Raw genomic sequence first — 17,876 nt, 5'->3', positions numbered from 1 at the left:
CTCTTATCTGGGAGGCTGGGACTATAAATAAAATAATGAAGTTTCTAGTCCTATATGTAGACACCTAATGAATCAAGCTGCAAAATAACACTGTCTGGGTTTCCACCCTAAGACTTGTAGTACTCTTTAATGGATATATTTATTGAGTTTTGTTGACTCAAACGACGTCTTTTTTTTTACAATTGTGTCTTTTATTTAAAGACCTTTTCTAATCTAGATAGCTCCAGGTGAAAGCAATGCAAGCTTTGCTCAAACTTGATTGATATTTGTCCAAAAAATTAAAACACTGAAGCGATCCTAAATTGCTAGTAGTGCCATTTCTTATCTTACACCTCCTGTTCCTGAAACAGCAACTTCAGAACTATCACCTTTCACTGGGAATTTAACCAATCTCATATAAACTACCTGATAGATTATTTTCCTTCAGCATACTTCTTGTTCACTTTGATTAAACTGTGAATTAACACGTTTAAAATAACTATCCGAATCAGTGGTACTCAGGCCTTGGTTCCACTACCAGAATAATTTCTCCAGCCATTATTATGATCTACCAGAGTAATTTCTCTGGTCATGGCTTGCTCCTTGCTAATATCTTCCCCCAAATGCTTGCAACTCATTCTGTGTTAAACAGCAAAAAGTATACTTCCTGCATGAACAAAGTGTATTCACCTTCCTTCATATGGATGTAAAGGACATGTATAACATGGAATACTGATGCAGATAAGATGAAAGTACTTCTAGTGACAGCCTGCTGTGGCCAAAGAATGGTTACTCCCGACAAAATCAGTCAATGTTGCAGTTCCCACCAAAGGACCTTCACATTAACACTGACAGAATTAAACAGCAAAAGCATCTAGAAGTACCTTGGAGTTACAGCCTTTAACATCATCTTCTCAAAAAAGTCCTGCTTATTCCTCCCAAAGAGCAATTCAGAAATGAGTAAGGCAAGTTTACAGAACCTTGCAGAATATTTTGGCTCCTGATTTGTGGCTTAATCACAGAATTACTGCACGGTTTGGGTTGAAGAAACCTTAAAGGTCATCTAGTTCCAACCTGGCCTGCTGTAGGCAGGGAGACCTTTCACTAGATCATGTTGATCAATGACCCATACAACCTGGCCTTCAACACTTCCAGGGATAAGGCATCCATAACTTCTCTGGGCAACCTGTGCCAGTGCCTCACCACCCTCACAGTAAAGAATTTCTTACATCTAATCTAAATCTATCCTCCTTAAGACTGAAGCCATTACACTCTGACCTACCCCTACATGCCCTTGTAAAAAGTCCCTCTCCATCTTCCTTGTAGACCTCCTATAGGTAGTGGAAGACTGCGCTAAGAACCCCCCAGAGCCTTGTCTTCTCCAGGCTGACTGAGTCCAACTCTCTAGCATGTGTTCATAGGAGAGGTGCTCCAGCCCTCTGATCATTCCCATGGCCCTCCCCTGGACTTGATCCAAGAGGTCCAATGTATCCTACTCTCTTGCTTCGGGACCCCTGAAGTGTGGACCAGTTGCATGGGCCTAAATGAGTCATGTCTTTCATTTCAATAAGATGACCCACACAGTTAGCTGGGTGTGTTCACATGCCAATATTCTTTGAAATAAAATATGAGACAGGAGAAGCAGAGTTTCAAAACACAAAATAGCGTTGTTCAGTTGCTCACGCTAGGTCAAGGAAATATCCTGGACCTACAACACAGACCTGGAAAAAAAACCAACGTGACAAAAGTTCTTCAATATCCACAACAATCTATGTCATTATGAGAGCATCTTTCTATAGAAATGCCTTTCCTTGAAGCAGAAGAGTCCTCTAGCTGTTACCCTGTGTCTCTCAGGGTTTACACTGGTTTATTGACAAATACAAAAATTATATATAAAGGTAAGAAAATAGTTCAAATGATAGATGAGTTTAATGAGAAACTAGATAACTCAGGAGCAGTTTTAGTTGATGTAACCATTTAAACCCGTATGTACTAGACCTGTAATTTTTATCTCCATTGCTTCAAATGATTTCTGAAGCTAACCAAGGCAGCAGTGCTTTTTTATAGAACAGGTTAGACAACATTTGTTGGAGATTATTCACTAAATCAACTCAACTAACCTACCTGAGGAAAAAAAAAAGGCAACGAACAAAATTCAGTGCTATCTTTTGGAGCACAAAATGTTTGCCCAGGAGCTGTGTACTCAAGATCTTGTCTGTTTTTCTAAGTGTAGTGATTGGTCTAGGAGAAGATAACTGCTTTTCCTTACAGATCTTGGTTTGCTTATACCATCAAACCATTGCAACCGCATCACACATAGTACAGGAATATCTTATCAGTCACTGACTAGTAAGGGTGAAAGGTGAACCATTTAGTCCAGCATTCTGCCCAGCAATGTGCCAATTTGGCACGTTTTCAAGGATGTTGTGAGGTTGTTTTTTTTCCCCTTGAGATGGTAAGAGCACATTGGGAAGGCTCACAGGCGCCAGCTGACACTGCTCTCAGCTCTGTAGCTGTATCTGCTATGTGTAAGGGAAGGGCTCCCAGCTCCACCCCAGTCCTGCTGAATTCCTGTGGCCTCACTTGGATGTTTATCCAAAGATGCTTCAGCTCTTACTCCGCATTACTCTAAATCTGACTGCCTGTTGTTTTTCCTCCCTGAGCTATTGCTCTAAGAATCTGCACAATGCCAGGATTAGCTATTTTAGGGGAACCTAGAGATTTTTAAGGGAACCTAAGGATATTTTAGGGATGGATGAGATCAAGAAGTTTCAGCCTGCATACTCTTAAGAGACTAGAAAAGCATCTCCACCAGCTAACTAGCTAAATATTTTTATAGTTTGGAGTGTAATCTCAGGACTGTCGGTTAGACAGACTATGATGTTCCTCTTGCAAGTATGTTTTCTGTGATTACAAATACAGAACCCTGAGGCTTTTAGGAGCAACAGCAGGCAATTCATTCCAACAAGGTTATACACTTTAAATACAGAAATGTAGGGGCAGCGTAGTGTGGAACTCTGATAGACATTTCCACTCAGGCTTTTTCATATTCTGTGAAAGCAACTGCACTGAACAAAGATACACACAAGCTGAATCCACATCAAACACATACATGCTCTTAATACAAAACCAGAATATTTTGTCTCGTTTTTCTACTAAACTTCCAGCCATCCCCCATTTGCTGAAATGCCTTACTGAATGTACAAGCATGCCAACCACCCTTTACAACCCACAATGTGGGGCATTATTATAATTACGATAATAGTATTATTATCAGATGTATGCCTTGCCTGTGTTTGCATTGTAAGGAAAGAGCACACACAAAATCAAATGCTCACACCGGGATGCAAGTGACAGCAAGAAAGCAGATTATGCTGGAGATATTCATCTGCAGGTCCCTGTTGTACAGTGTCTCCCGGGATTGTTTTATTCTGCTCTGGTACTCAAAGACATCTGTCATTTTCTCAGGCTGATTTGTTGGACTACCCAGGTTTTATCATTTCTAAGTGGCGTCTTTGCCAAGTGAATATACCAGCAGCATACCCAAGATATGTTCTTCATTTTTTTCCAATCACTCTTTAACCTTTACAGCTCCCACACACAGTCTTGTTTTATATATGCATGCAAATTTCCTAGTGGAGGAATGTAACTCCACTGGAACGCATGGTACGTTTAAGTGTTGTAAAGGAAACAAAACCCTTTCTGCACTATACAGCTTCTGTCAGTAACGCCAGAGCAGCAGCCACCTACGAAGCCGCCGAGCCTCGGCGAAGCTTCAGAGAAAGGCTCCCTGTGAACTAACCTCCCGTATTTAGGCTGTTTCATTCTAGCAATGGCTCAAAACTCAAGCTCAAGCTCAAACCGAGCCTTCAGGCATGTGAGCTAAGCCGTCGGGTGGGTCAACATCTGCTCAGAAGCGCCTCAGCCACCCGCTCCTCTGACACAAAATCGCCGGCTTCCCAGCGCGGTCCCTCTCGCTGCTGCCCGCGGCTCTGAACGACGGCTGCCGCGAACGGGGCAGAGAACCAGCGAGCACACCGCCGCCTGGCGAGGGCGAGCAGCGAGGCCCGCGCCGTCACACCCGGCTCGGGGCGGGGCGGGGCGGGGCGGGGCGGGGGGCGGGCCGGGCCGCGGCGCTGCTGCCGAGCCCCGCAGCGGGGCCGGGCTGTGTTACGGCCGGGGTCGAGTCTCCGCCCCCTGCGCTGCGAGCGGCGCCCGGGCTGCCACATCGGCACCGCCGCTCCGAGGGCGCGTTTCGCGGAGCGGGAGACCAGCGCGCCGGGAGATGGAGCTCCGCTGCCGCCGCCGCCGCTGCCGCCCCCCGGGACTCGCGCTCCGCCAGGGCCGCCGCTGCCGGCACGGAGAGCGCGGCGCCGCCGCCGCTGTCTAACTCCGAGGGGGGAGGCAGCTCGGAGCCGCCGCGGACCGTCCGCCTGCCGGGCCCGCGCGGCGGCGGCGGCGAAGCGCGGCCCCCACCTCCCCGCCCGCCCCGCTGCCGCTTCCCCGCCCCCTCCCGGGCCTCGGCTGGGCTCCGCCGCCGGCAGCCGGGCCATGGCGGGGCGATGAGGGAGCAGCCGCCCCTGCCCGCTGGCTGCCTGCGGAGGCGGGAAGCGACGGGGCTGGGCGGCTCCGCGGCGGCAGAGCCGGGCGGCGGGGCGGGGGCATGTGGGGCGCGGGGAGCGCGGCGCTGCAGCTGCTCTCCCGGGCCGTGAAGCAGGCGGCGGCGCAGGGGGCCCGGCAGGAGCTGGGCCGCTGGCTGTCCCGAGCCGCTGGGACGGCGGCGGGAGGCGGCGGCGGGGGCACCGTCGGCTTCGTCCCAGCAGAGGCGGCGGGGGCTGAGGGGCTGCTGCTCCGGCCGTACGTAGAGCAGGGCGGGCTGCCGCCGGCGGAGCTGCTGCTTTGCCAGCTGCCCGAGGCGGGCGGCGGCGGGTCCGGGCTGGCCGAGGCCCGGGGCTGGCGCTGCTCCTGCTGCCTCCTGGGCACCTGCTGGTGCAAGAGCTGCCTCAGCGTGTGCGTCCTGGCAGCCCTCTGCTTCGCCTCGCTGGCCCTGGTGCGCCAGTACCTGCGAGACCTGGTGCTCTGGGCCGAGAGCCTGGACAGCCTGGCAGGTGTGCTGCTCTTCACCGTGGGCTTCATCATCGTGTCCTTCCCCTGCGGCTGGGGCTACATCCTGCTCAACGTGGCCGCCAGCTATCTCTATGGCTTCTGGCTGGGCATGGGGCTGATGGTGCTCGGCGTTCTTGTGGGCACTTTCGTCGCCCATGTGGCCTGCAAGCGGCTGTTGGCCCACTGGGCGCGGGCCAGGATCCAGGGCAGCGAGACACTCAGTGCCATCGTCCGCGTCGTGGAGGGCGGCAGTGGCCTCAAGGTGGTGGCTCTGGCACGGCTGACCCCGATCCCCTTTGGGCTGCAGAATGCTGTCTTCGCGGTGAGTTCCTGTGTGGCCAGGGAAGAAGCTCTGGCTGGAAGGATGGCTTGCAGCATAGCGGCCAGTGTCACTGGTGGAGGTTGCCCTCTTTCCCGGGAAGAAACCTTGGTTTCTTTCTTTTCTAATAACATTAAAAGTAATGTTCCCTTGCCTGCTTTTGCTAGTGGCTCTTCTGTGCTTGTGGAGGGATGTCAGGTTTTCAAGGTGCCTTGTTCGGTGTCATTGCGTTAGAGCTGCTGTCTGTGTTTCAAGACTATATTCTGATGCTGGAAAGAAGCGCCAATGTGCTGGTTAGCAAAATCTGTGGAGAACACAACAGTTTTTAAGTGTCTGTGTTTTCAAAGTGATTGGAGTGGGAGGAAAAGTTGTACTTTTAAGTGGTCATGTCAGATCTCTCTGAACTACTTCATATAAGTAATTACATTGGAAAGAAAGAAATTGACAAAATTTCTCTGCTTGGTGTTTGTAGCATACATCTGGCAAATCCATACATGGTAGGTCCATGCACATCAGAGAGGCTGCATATCTTGAGCAAAGCAGGAAGATGTAGCCTCAGAGCTGAGAAGAGACTGTACACCACAGTGGTATTGAAAGTTGGTTTAAACTTGAGTTTGACGGTTTTATTCTGGCTTTTCTTTTTGCTTTTACATGGCGATTGGTGTGTTCTTTAAGAGCAGCCATGTAAAATTTATAATCTTACTGTTTTTTTTGGTCATCTTAAAGGAGAAAGTAGGTATAGAGGGTCACTTTTTTGAGCACCATCATGCTGATGATGACAATTTCAGACCCTCATCTCTTCCTGAGTGCTTTGTCTGAAGGCTTTGGTTTTGGCTATGTGTTACGCCTTAGTTGTGTCTGCTAACTCTATGAAATCAAAACAAAGCAAACCAGATGGTGAAATATTTGAACGGTTTACCAGGAACTCATAGGTTCTTTAGTGTAAGAGACCCTCTAAAAAAGCGGTTTGGTCTGCCACTTTGTTGTGGCAGAAGGAAAGTACACTTTCCTTCCCCCCTTCTGCAGTCCTGGTCCTGTACCCCTCTGAAGTGCTTGCTTAATTCTGACAAAATCATCTGATTGAAATGCATAGATCACTGAATACCAAAAAATCCACACAATTTTTAGGGGTTAACACCCCCATCAAATATTTAAAGTTGCTATATATAAAGCTACATATGCTGAGGCATTCATCTGAAGAGCTGCAGTCTCTGTCCATAAAAGCTGTAGCAATTTATAATTTCTTTTTAAGCTGGTCATTTAACTATTTCCTTGTAATTGAGAAGTGCCTCAGCCATTTTATTTATTTTCCTATATTACTGCAGGACTGAGGAAGCTTAGACCCATGCAGCTGGGAGCAGAGTCCCTCCAGAGCCCAAGGTCCCAGTGTTGCAGATGAGGCTTCGCTGTAGTATGACCTTCCTAAAGTGGGGAGAGCTGTTGTGCTCCAGTTGTTCACAGCTTCTGGGTGTCTCTTGAAGTAGTCAGCAGATGCAGAGTAGTATTGAATCTCAAGAACTGGCCAGAGAATTACTGAGTTAAAAAGATTGCCTTCCTGGCAAACCATTTGGTTGGAAACACAATTGAGCTGAGTATTCAGGCCAGTGCAATATTAAAATGATGCTGTAAATCAGCATTTTGTATTCTCTAAGTACGACAAGCTAAATAATTTTATTTCCAAGGGGAAGGTTTCAGTGTTAAAATAACAAATAGGAAATGGGATGAAACCAGATTCTTGATATGCCAAGTAACTTGGATATTGCCTGCTAAAACGAGTTTGGGTTACATTTATTACTCCAGATTTACTGGTGCACAGCATAGTCAAATAAAGCACAGTGTGTTCAAATTTTAACTGAGAACGTTTAATATGAACTGCTAGATTACTGAAAATTAAAGATGTTGCATGCAAATCTGGGAATTCAGGGCAGTTTCTCGCTGTTAGTCAAGTGTAAACTATGTATATAATACAAAATTCTACCCACACAGGTCAAGTTATTAATTTCTTTGAAATCTGATTTATTTGAAAACTTAAGTTAAAATTGCAAGGGGTTTTGGGTTGCCCTAACCATTTATCCATTCCCCGTCCTAGCAGCTTTATTTGAAAAGGGTCGCTCTTAATAGTGGAGAAGAGACCAGTGGCCTTAAGAAAACCTATGTGTCTTTAATTTTCCAGCAGTCTGGTCTGTGTGCATATGTATAAGTAAACAGGAGATACTGAGAATGCTTAAATGAGAGGGAAGGGAGGAAGTGACACATGAAGTCCAGGGCAAAACATAACCTTGATGTGGGAGTGGTCATCTGCAGGGCTGGGATTAATTAATGGATTTCCACAAGCACTTGTTCAGTGGTGTGTACCACCTGCTGAGGGGACTGAGGAGGTTGAATTGCAGGGAGTGTACAGTAGGGAGGAAGAGCTTCCTAGCATTTGGCAAGTGATGGGATTATATTATCTGAAACAGCACAAGAGGAAAATTAACACAAGTTCCTTAGTCTTTCGCCAGCCAGACATGAGAGTCTTGTTTCTTAAGTTCATTCTGCTGCTCTTTGGGAAGGTGCTGTTAGTAGGAGCAGTGGGGTAATGCATTTACTTGCCTTTATGAAGACCTAGAAACTTGTTAACTGAAAGCATGTTTGTATTTCAATTTGAGTGGGTTTTGCTTAATTTTTTTTTGTGTGTTTGTTTTGTGTTTTTTTTTTTTTTTCCTCTTGTGATGCCAGGTTGGCCTCAGTTGCTGGGGTGGGCTGATAGCTGTTACTGGCGTGTTTGCCCACCCACAGCTGTCTTCCCTTGACAACTCCTGAATGTTTTGAAGGCAAGTCTGTAAGGAGCCCTGGTATGCAGGTTATCACCTCCTTCCTACTAGTAGGTCCCTGGAGTGAGGTTTGTGCAAACTGATTATTTGTAGTGCCAGGTGTAGGTTAGATCAGAATTTATCTTTCTTTATTTCTTCTCCTCTTTGAGAGGAGTATCATGTGTATGAAATAATCTGGCTAAAAAAAAATAAATCTAGAATGTCCAAGTGAGCATCTCCGGTTCCAGAAATGCACAGTGTGAAATCAGATGTGAAGAAATGGTACCTGCTTTGCAAGAACAGGCAGGCTGCTTACTCTGCTTCTTGAAAAGTTGATAGCTAATTTTTGTCTTGTTTTTTATTTACTACTTGGTGGCATTGTGGATTTTATTCTTCGCCCCTCTCACAGCGCCTCAAACCTCACCCCTCACCCCGAGGAAATAAAAGAGCATCAACACTGTCCTTTGCTCTCAGTTGCTAGGCCTACCAGATCTGAAACACACAGGTTTTAAGGTGAGGGGCGAGAAATCTACTGCAGTCCCTAAAGGCATGTGAAACCCCCAACAAAGTCCTGACGCAAGCATTTATTCTTTGATAGTACTGAACCAAAGTTGTGAGCTGCAAAGACTACACAGAAATTCTACCAGACAAAGCCTGTCCAAGGCTTACTGGGAGATTTTCTGGCTAATGATCTTGTTACCAGAGCAGTTAGGTAGTTCTTAATTTCATTTAAATACGTCAGTTAGGCCCATAACACAGTTCGATCCATGCATGCTTTGGGATTTCACTGTTAATTTTTGCTGGCTTGAGCTTTCACTAAAAATGGAGTTCTGGTAGCTTCTGTTTGGCAGAAGCTGTGTTTGGCCACACAGACCCCAGTCTAGCAGGTTTGTAGAATAGGTCAAGTTCATAAAAGGAAAGAAATGGAAAGCTGTAAGTTCTATCGCAGATTTCTCTGCTTTCTTAGGCAGGGACACTGTCTACCTCTTGTGCCTCCTGGGGGAAGGAATACCACTGTAGGCCTAAGCCTTGCAAACCAGGGGTTAAAAGGGCACCTGCAAGATTCCACCCTGCTTTCCCTAGCTTTCATTTTAATGGAAGCACAGGTTGCAGTTCAGTGTGTTCGTTCGCAGCTTCTCCTTTGGAGCCTCTCTCATGGCTCAGGAAGTCCAGCTGCTTCAGGACAAATCCAGGTGTGCATATGTGTTGCTCTGCAACCAAAGTGTCCTTAATGTGTGTACAGAAATGAGAGGTGCCTGGGATTGTTAATGGGAAGTTTCCCAGCTTCATTACATGTAATGACAATGCCCTACTTAGCAAATCTTGCCTCAGCATTAGTGTTTCAGAGACTCTTTAACAGCAGCTCCTTCATTCCTTTGGCAGTATGTTAAATTTTGGTTGTGCGTTCTTACTGCATGGCCTAGATTACTATTATGTTCAGGGGGAAACAAGTTTCAAAGCATTGGTCAAATGTGAAGTTCTGACATAATTGGAGAGGGACTTTCTACAAGGGCATGCATAGATAGGACAAAGTGTAGCAGCTTTAAGCTTAAGGATGGTAGATTTAGATTAGATGTGAGGAAGAAATTCTTTACTGTGAGGGTGCTGAGGCACTGGCGCAGGTTGCCCAGAGAAGCTGTGGATGCCTCTTCCCTGACAGTGTTCAAGGCCAGGTTGGACGGGGCTTTGAGCAACCTAGTCTAAGTGTAAGGTTTCTGGGCCCACAGCAGGTGGTTGGAACTGATGATCTTTAAGGTCTAACCGTTCTATGATTCTATGAATTATGTAGAGCTTTTTCATTACAAACCTAAATTAATCTTGTGTAGAGAGGAACTGTATTATTTGTGGTGCTGGTGTATATTTCAGTCTGTGGGGAGAATAATTTGCAGCATGAAGTTTTGATTTGAGTTACTGGATCTTGTTCCAGTGAATCAACAATCTTTATGCTTCAGTGCATTTGCCTCCTCCATTGCCCTTCCTTCCTCCAAAAACTTTCCACTGATGGTGCTTAGAGCTTTGAGAATTCAGCGCTGTGACTTTCATAGTAACTGAAGTTTATTTTAAGAATAGCATGATGAAATGAGTAACTTTGCTGCTATTCTCTTGTCTTCGACATTGTACAGAACTGTCAAGGTCAATAATTTCCGTGTAGGCTCCCAGTGTTAGGGGCTGTTCTTAATTAGAACTTGTTTTATGACTATGTGATCAACTGAATTGTCTGGAAAATTCCTTAGCCTGCTTCTTTCAGAGTCACCCTTTTTGTACTCATTTTTAACCTGTAGTTTTCTCCTGTTTCTGTTTTTCTGTGTAAATATCCTTTGGCCTCTTGGCTCTTTCATTTAGTATTTCCTAGTCGCTGCTGATACTAATTTAGCTAGTGCTGTGTATTTTGTTCCCGTGTAAACTGTCCACATATTGGCTGAGAACAGAAATTTCAGCAAAGAGAGGAAAATATTTTGACGTATTGTTAGTGTTTTTTTTCCAGATAAATCAACAAAAGCTGTAACTGTGTACTAAGTAATGAAAGTGTGATGTAAAACATCTTGGGTAGAGATTCTTAATGATACCCATATATCTCGGGGCAGATACAGATAAATATCACTGATGGAGACCACCGATAGATACATGTATCTGAATGAGATACATAACTTCCTTTGCAGAGGCCAATTGTATCTGCTGTTCTGTTTACCTATATACTTAATACAAAAACATTTTAAACAATTGCCTCTTATCAGTTGCCATACGTGTAAAATGCAAAGCAAATAGGTTTTTGCTTTAGACCTGCACATTTGATAAAGAAATTTCTTCCTGCAGGCAAATTCTCATAAATTGTAGGGCTCTGTTCACCATGAAGAAATAAACATCTTGAATCAACAGTGAAATTGCATCCTTAGTGAATGACTTGTGCACAGAGAAGTTGTGTACAGTAAGGTGAAACGAAATAAAACCTAAGAACTTTTAAAAGGCTGGATGGAAACTAGCCCTGTACTGTTCTGATTCACACACACTAGAAACTTTCAGTGAAGGAATGTAAGAAATTCTTTGATTATTTTGCACGGGAGTGGCAGTCTGGCTGTTTGTGCACATAGACTGCGTTGGAACTGTGCTCCATTTCTTACGCTCTCTTTTACTCAGATTACAGATTTGTCACTACCCAACTACCTGATGGCTTCCTCAGTTGGACTGCTTCCTACTCAGCTCCTGAACTCATACTTGGGCACTACCTTGCGCACCATGGAGGATGTGATTGCAGAACAAAGTGTTAGTGGATATTTTATATTCAGTTTACAGGTAAGTTAAAAGAATATCTTTCATACACCTTGCTACCAATACTGTCAGTTTCTGTATGACTCCTTGGGTAAGCAGTTACTCTTGGAGATAAAAATATTTGAGTTTTTTTTCTGCATCCCCCTGATTTCTCACACATCTACTGTACCAGTAGGATTCAAAGCAGAATTTTTCTTCTGGAAACAGTAGACAAGTTTCCTTCCTGTAGCTTTGTCTCCTCAAGTCATTCAGTCTCTGCTTTGGAAACTGCATGCGCGTAGGAATGTGTGAGGCACAGAGATTTGTCTTTCACATTGTGCAGCCTCAAGTAAAAGGTGTGGGTTGCAGTTGGTTTTGGGGGAATGCATGTCTTGGGGGTTAAGAACTGTTCTCTGTTGGCATAACAGATCCCTAGTCTGAGATAACAGACCTTGTACATGCTGAGCCAAGTGAATATGGCATGTGGTATTGAAAAGTAGTGGATATTAAAAAGCGTTTATAACTGGTTTTGGTATTTTCAGTGGATTGTGTAGAACTGAGCTGACATTTCTTTTTTCCCAGCCTTATTGACTGCTAGATACCCACAGATACTAGTTTCCAGTGTACTGTTTTCTTTTGATTTTGTTCTGTTAGCAAAGTTTAATTCTCTTGTACCTCATATGATGCAAGCAGAACTTACTCAGTGCTCTCTTTTCTGCCCAGTTTTGTCAAGTTTTCTTCTTTTGCCCTCTGTGGTAATCTGATAAATTTTAGTTGTGTCAGTTCCCTGCTACACAAAAGCCCATGTGCCGCCAGCTGTGAAGTAGCATGTTCAGGGTGCATGGACCCAGCACGTGTGCAGTGGTCACTGTTAGCACTGAACACTCCGATTTTGCATAGGTATTCAGGATGGAAAGTGTTGTAGAAATAATATTTTCCTAAAGCCAATATCAGAATATCCTAATTTTTCAAGGGAGTAAATTCATGAGAATTATATAGTAACTTTACGTAAGCTTAGCTGATGAAATAATTTGTTAGTAAATCTTTGGGGTAAGCGTTAAGTCTGAGACCATTACAAGCATAGAAGTCATGAGTATTTCAGAACCAGATTGTATACTAAAACCTCCTCTCACAGTGTCAGTACTTCAGGCTGTGTTTGGCTGGCAGTTACTGTGTTTTGCAGACTTTGGTACTGCAGTCATTTATCTTCCTCTGTTTTTACAAATCTAAAGCTGATGTCTAACACTGCTAAATTGTAAAACTAAGTCTAGGAGGACCATTTTAATACTCCTTCTTTCCCAACTTTTGTGTTCTTAAATGGAACATTTAATTTATAGGCTTCATAGAACAGGGTTATGAGTATTAAAATGCCTTTTTAAATGTGGGGTAAATAGATCAAGGAGAAAATAAATGGTTACTTGACAATCTTTTGTTTTAGTTGTGAAATGTTATTTCCAGACTAGTAGACTAGATATGCAGAGTAGATATGCTAACAATAAAGCCAGCATATCAGAACATAGCCATTGTGTCATCATTATTCATCTAGGGAACTAGGCTACTGGTAGTAATATTTCTAAAACCAGTAAAATTTAAATATTTGGATAAGCTTTTAGAATAAGATTTTTACGATGTATTCAGAATTTTGTGTCCATGGTCTCCTTTTGACTCTTACATTGACCAGCTTTTGAACTGTATAATTTGGATAAGCGAGAAACATCTTTTTCACCACAGGGATAGGAGAGGTGGTGAAACCTTTATTGTTGGAAGTTTTCAGCACCTGACTGGACAAAAGTGCTGAGCAACCTGGTCTGGTCTTCCAGCCAGCCCTACTCTGAGCAGCAGGTTGGGCTAGAGACTGCCACAATTCTCCTCTGACTGTACTTGTGAATCATCTTACTTGGGGATATTCTGTCATCTTTTATGGCATGCCAACAGATGTTTTAAGTGATAGTCCTCAAAGAAAACATAGCCTTACCATTAATAATGAAGTTCAGATGTTTGACTCAAAACTGTAGGTTCTGTTGTAAACAATACAACCTTTGTTCAGTGTTTTTTGGGGTTTTTTTTGTTTGCTTTTTTTTTTTTAAAGTTGCAGACTAGTTTCATAAAATATTCTTTAAAAAGGCAAAGCAATTCTTTCAAAGGCACTCTTACTATGAGACAGCTTGATTTTTATTTGAAGACTTTATTATTTTTCTTAAGGAGGATCTCATTTGTAGAACTTAACTGATGTTTTATTGAAACCAGAGGCTTCCTCTGGGGAGTGCAATGCATGCTGTTGTCATTGAATGAGTAATTTCTAAGAAAAAAATTGTCCGGGTTTATTCCTGATAATAGTTGTGGTGGAAGTTTAAGATTCTTAGTTGTAAAATAAAGAGCAAAACCCTGAACTAAACCCTAGTTTTGGACAATATTTTGTGCTTAAAAGGAAACCCATACCACCAATGTTCTGTCCCCCTCCCTGCGCCATCGTCCAGAAACCAAGTTCTTCCCATACAGACAGCTATAAGTTGCTCAGTCCTGTTTAGTCGTGATACCCGAGAAGCACAGTGATAATGCTGCTCTCTGCCCTCTTCCACACCAGAGGGGCAAGGAGAAGCAGCTTTATTTCCTTTCATCTGCATCATCTCCTGTCTGCTATTTTGCAAGTTGCAGAAGCCCAGTAGAATATTGATCTATTATTCACTTAGTGCATGGGAAAAGAGCCCTTTTGACTGACAGAAATACACCATATTGTTTCTTTGTGGAAGTATTTTTGCCAAGAGAGAAAGTGAAGGGATTGGTTTTTAATCAGTACTTGGATGTCAATAGAAAGAAAGAAAACATATTTTCAATTTATATCAATATTTAAGGTCCATGTAATATCTATGTTCTGATATGCTGTTATGTTGTTAGCATGTGTAGGTTTAGAGCTACTCGCTGGTCAAGTTCATCTATCTGATGTCTTGACATGGACCCAACAGATGCCTCTATGAATCTTCACATCAGTGACTTCTTGGTTTGTTCTGAACAGTTGGTTTGTATTCATGCTTACAGTTTATATAGCCTACAACACTCTTTCTTGGTTTTTTTTTTTTTGCAGATTGTCATAAGCATAGGACTCATGTTTTATGTCGTTCACCGAGCTCAAGTGGAACTGAATGCAGCTATTGTAGCATGTGAAATAGAAATGAAGACATCTCTTGTTAAAGACAGTCAACCAAGCATCAGTGGTTCAGCCACCTACTGCAACAAAAGGACAGTAGCATTCTCTGGAGGAGGTGTCAATATTGTGTGATTTCAAGTATTAATAATGTAAGGTTTTGTGAACCTAAGCTATTGCCTAGAAATACCTATGGACAATTCAACTAGTTTAAAACAAAAAAGAAAAGAAGAATTTACCAGTGGTTACAGGTTGTACTGTGGCACAAACCAACCGACCAGCTCTTCAGTTGCACATGGGGTGGCTTCTAGCAAGGAAAGAAAGATGGCAAAGTAACTTAAGATGTAAATGCAAATTTGGCTGCACCTTTGGTCATTTATTATGCCTGTCATGGCCTGTAGTCTGCACTTTAGGGTTTTTTTCCTTTGCTTCTGTAAACTGAAAAATGCTTCTATAAACTGAGAAAAGTAGCACAGAGGTAAATATTTTTCTGCTTAGCATTATTTATAAGGCTGAATAATTATATGCAGTAGAATTTTATTACTGATAAAGATGAATGAGAAAGTATGCAATTCAGTGTATGTTATTCTTGAATGTGCTTTTGCCTTGGAATTGCTTCCAGAACTTGGAGTGTATTATTTAGCTAATGATGGGACCAATTGGCTTTTCCCTCAGTTTGGGGTAAAAAAAAAAAAAAAAAACCAAACCAAAACAAAAGCCCTATACAAAGTTTTGATTGAATGTATTTTTGTAAGTCATTAAAAGTGTTGCAGAGCCATGCATACATACTCATACAAGCTTAAATCCTACATTGTGGGACTGAAGTGCTCTTAAATAACATTTTAAGTTACACTGTGTAATATGCAAAGTAAAAGGGAATATATAGAAGTTATAATAGATTGCAGTGACTAATTGAAGGAGACTTCATGACCTAACTGTTGCATTGGTTTTGCCACTTTGGTGATTGTAACAAAGGGCTGTTCCATGTTAGTCCTGTTTGTAGTATTTTTAATTGTTAAATGGAGGGAGTTTTTCAACTCTAATGACTGCTCGTTATAGTGCTTCCAGAACAGGGAGCTAAATCCCTCCTTTAAACAGAATGATGGGATACTGGCAGTACTTATTTTACATGAAGGTGGCCTTTATTTTGTAAGTGAATTCCCCTTCTCCTTTGTAAGTGAATCCTTCCTCCCACCCCCCCCCAAAAAAAAAAAAAGCTTTAAAAATTCACTTTGGTTGGCATGTTTTTTTTTCTAAAAGTTTTACATTTTTTTTTTTTAAAGGATGCAATCTATTATAAATTTCATCTGCATGAAGAAATGGAAACTAGAAGTTCTCCTTGGAAAAATAAATAATCCAATAGTGGAGGAGGACAGTAATGTCTCTGAGACTCAGGAATTCTGACTCCTTTTTTGCAAGATGATAACACTGTATTGGATAATGCTTCTTTTACGTGTGCTGTGGACTGTTTTTCACTGAGTTTAAGTAGACTGGTTAACCCAATAGTAATTTGTGTGTGTGTGTGTGTGTGTAAAAGGAAAACAACAATAATGCCTGAACTGATGTTCTGTATGCGTGAGTTTCATGTAGATATACATACCAAGGTTTAATTGCTCAAACACACACAAGTCATCTGATACAAAAAGTGATGTATTGCCTATTTTGTAGTTATTTTGCGTAAGTTTGTAAGGATGCTTTCAGTCTTCAAGATTTGTGTTACTTTTTAACAATGATTGTGCCTCCTTTTTGTAAGGCTGTTTATAGGGTCCAAGCAGTTTTCGTTGTGTTGAGAATAGTAAGGCTTCAAGATTGTTGGGAAGCAGAGATTTGATAGCCTGTAGCAGTCTTACTGTGGGGACGTACGGTACTCACGTAACTTGGCATCTGCGCCTTCCCTGGTAGTGGAAGTTCAGTTTTATTCTTCAAGTATGTATCCTTTGCAGACTGCTGTTCTTGGGCCTTGAGACCTAAAGAACTGAACTAGTTAAATGAAACAAGAAAGTTCAGATTGTCTCCTTTTTTGCTGTTTTGGGGTTTGGTATTTTTGTTTGGTTGGTTTGTTTTTGAAAAGGCAATCTGTGTATACCTGGAGGTGTTCATTTACACATCTCTGCCTCTGACAGCTCCTGTGTGAAAACAAGAGAGCCAGATAACTCTTTGATGGCGTTATTTGTCATCATAATAGAATTGAGCCCTTTCTTAACTAAAGGTTGGTGTTTTTTTTCTTTTTTGTTTGTTTGTTTCTTGGAAAGAACAGTCCTTCAGTAAACGAACTGATCTGAACTTTGCTCCATCTTGCCAAATCAGCAACAGTATTTCAATGAGGGTATCTCTTTCTTTGCATTTTTTAACTAACTTAAGGTTGTGTTGATTGTTTGAGAACATTTCCCAATTATGTATTTTGAAGTGCTTTTATTTCCATCACATTTTGTAACCAGAGTAACTTCACTATGTGAACACTTTTGTAGTATGGAATTAGTTCTTAAGACTTTTGCATTTTGCTTGATACTTGTAATATTTGTGTACAAGTTAATGGGAAATGTGCATTAAAAGAAATTTTTCTGTACCATGCCAATCATAATTTTATACAATAAATTCACTCAAATTTCTTTAAAGGAATACGTATTAAATGCTTAAGTTGCTATGAAGGAGTTGGGAAGAAGGTTGGAAGGAACTGTTGTCTACATATGCATACAAAGATAGTTGTCTGCATTGAAGGAGTAACAAGTTAGTACTTAAGGCTGATTTCTGAGAAGGGGGAGTTACAAGGGAAGGATACTTGATTTTTATTAAATTTTAAAATTCATGCTTAATTCTGTTAAATACTTAGAAGGTTGGGTACTTGTAGCTGCCTTTTTGATAGAAGAATATGCATAGGGATGTTTATGAGAAATGTGCTACCAAACCAAAAGACAGCTGTTATTTTTGAATGTACCATCTTTTGGATGGTCTCCCCACCTAGTGCCTTTAAAAGGAAAAGGGTATTAATCCAGTTTAAGTAATGTGGCAAGTGAGCTTCATGAATATTTTCTGAGTTGCCATGATGGTGAGATTTCTACATCTCGTACACAAAATGTATCTAAATCGCAGGTCATTCATACAGAAGAAGGAATCTCTCTCAGCTGTGCAGCACCAGTTTTCCTTCCTCTTCCTTGTGATAAGTGCAACTGTGTAATAAATTTGTCAAAAGTTTACGTTATACAAAGCTCCTGGGAGGAAAACTCTTTTTTTGTCCAAGAGCTTTATGTACTATTTTCACACTGATTGTTGCACAAGAACTTCAGGAAGCGTT

General features: G+C 42.4%; 1 protein-coding gene across 1 annotated transcript; it reads left to right on the top strand.

The window, feature by feature from the left end:
* Positions 1-4,428: 4,428 nt before the first annotated feature.
* On the top strand, positions 4,429-17,199 carry TMEM64 (transmembrane protein 64). The gene is made up of 3 exons (XM_065668564.1): positions 4,429-5,407; positions 11,332-11,487; positions 14,525-17,199. The coding sequence occupies exons 1-3, from the start codon at positions 4,643-4,645 to the stop codon at positions 14,717-14,719; spliced, it is 1,116 nt and encodes a 371-aa protein (XP_065524636.1). The 5' UTR covers positions 4,429-4,642; the 3' UTR covers positions 14,720-17,199.
* Positions 17,200-17,876: the final 677 nt, after the last annotated feature.

Source organism: Lathamus discolor, chromosome 2, assembly GCF_037157495.1.
Source record: "Lathamus discolor isolate bLatDis1 chromosome 2, bLatDis1.hap1, whole genome shotgun sequence".
NCBI lineage: Eukaryota > Metazoa > Chordata > Aves > Psittaciformes > Psittacidae > Lathamus > Lathamus discolor.
This window is presented reverse-complemented; position numbering and strand designations above follow the sequence as displayed.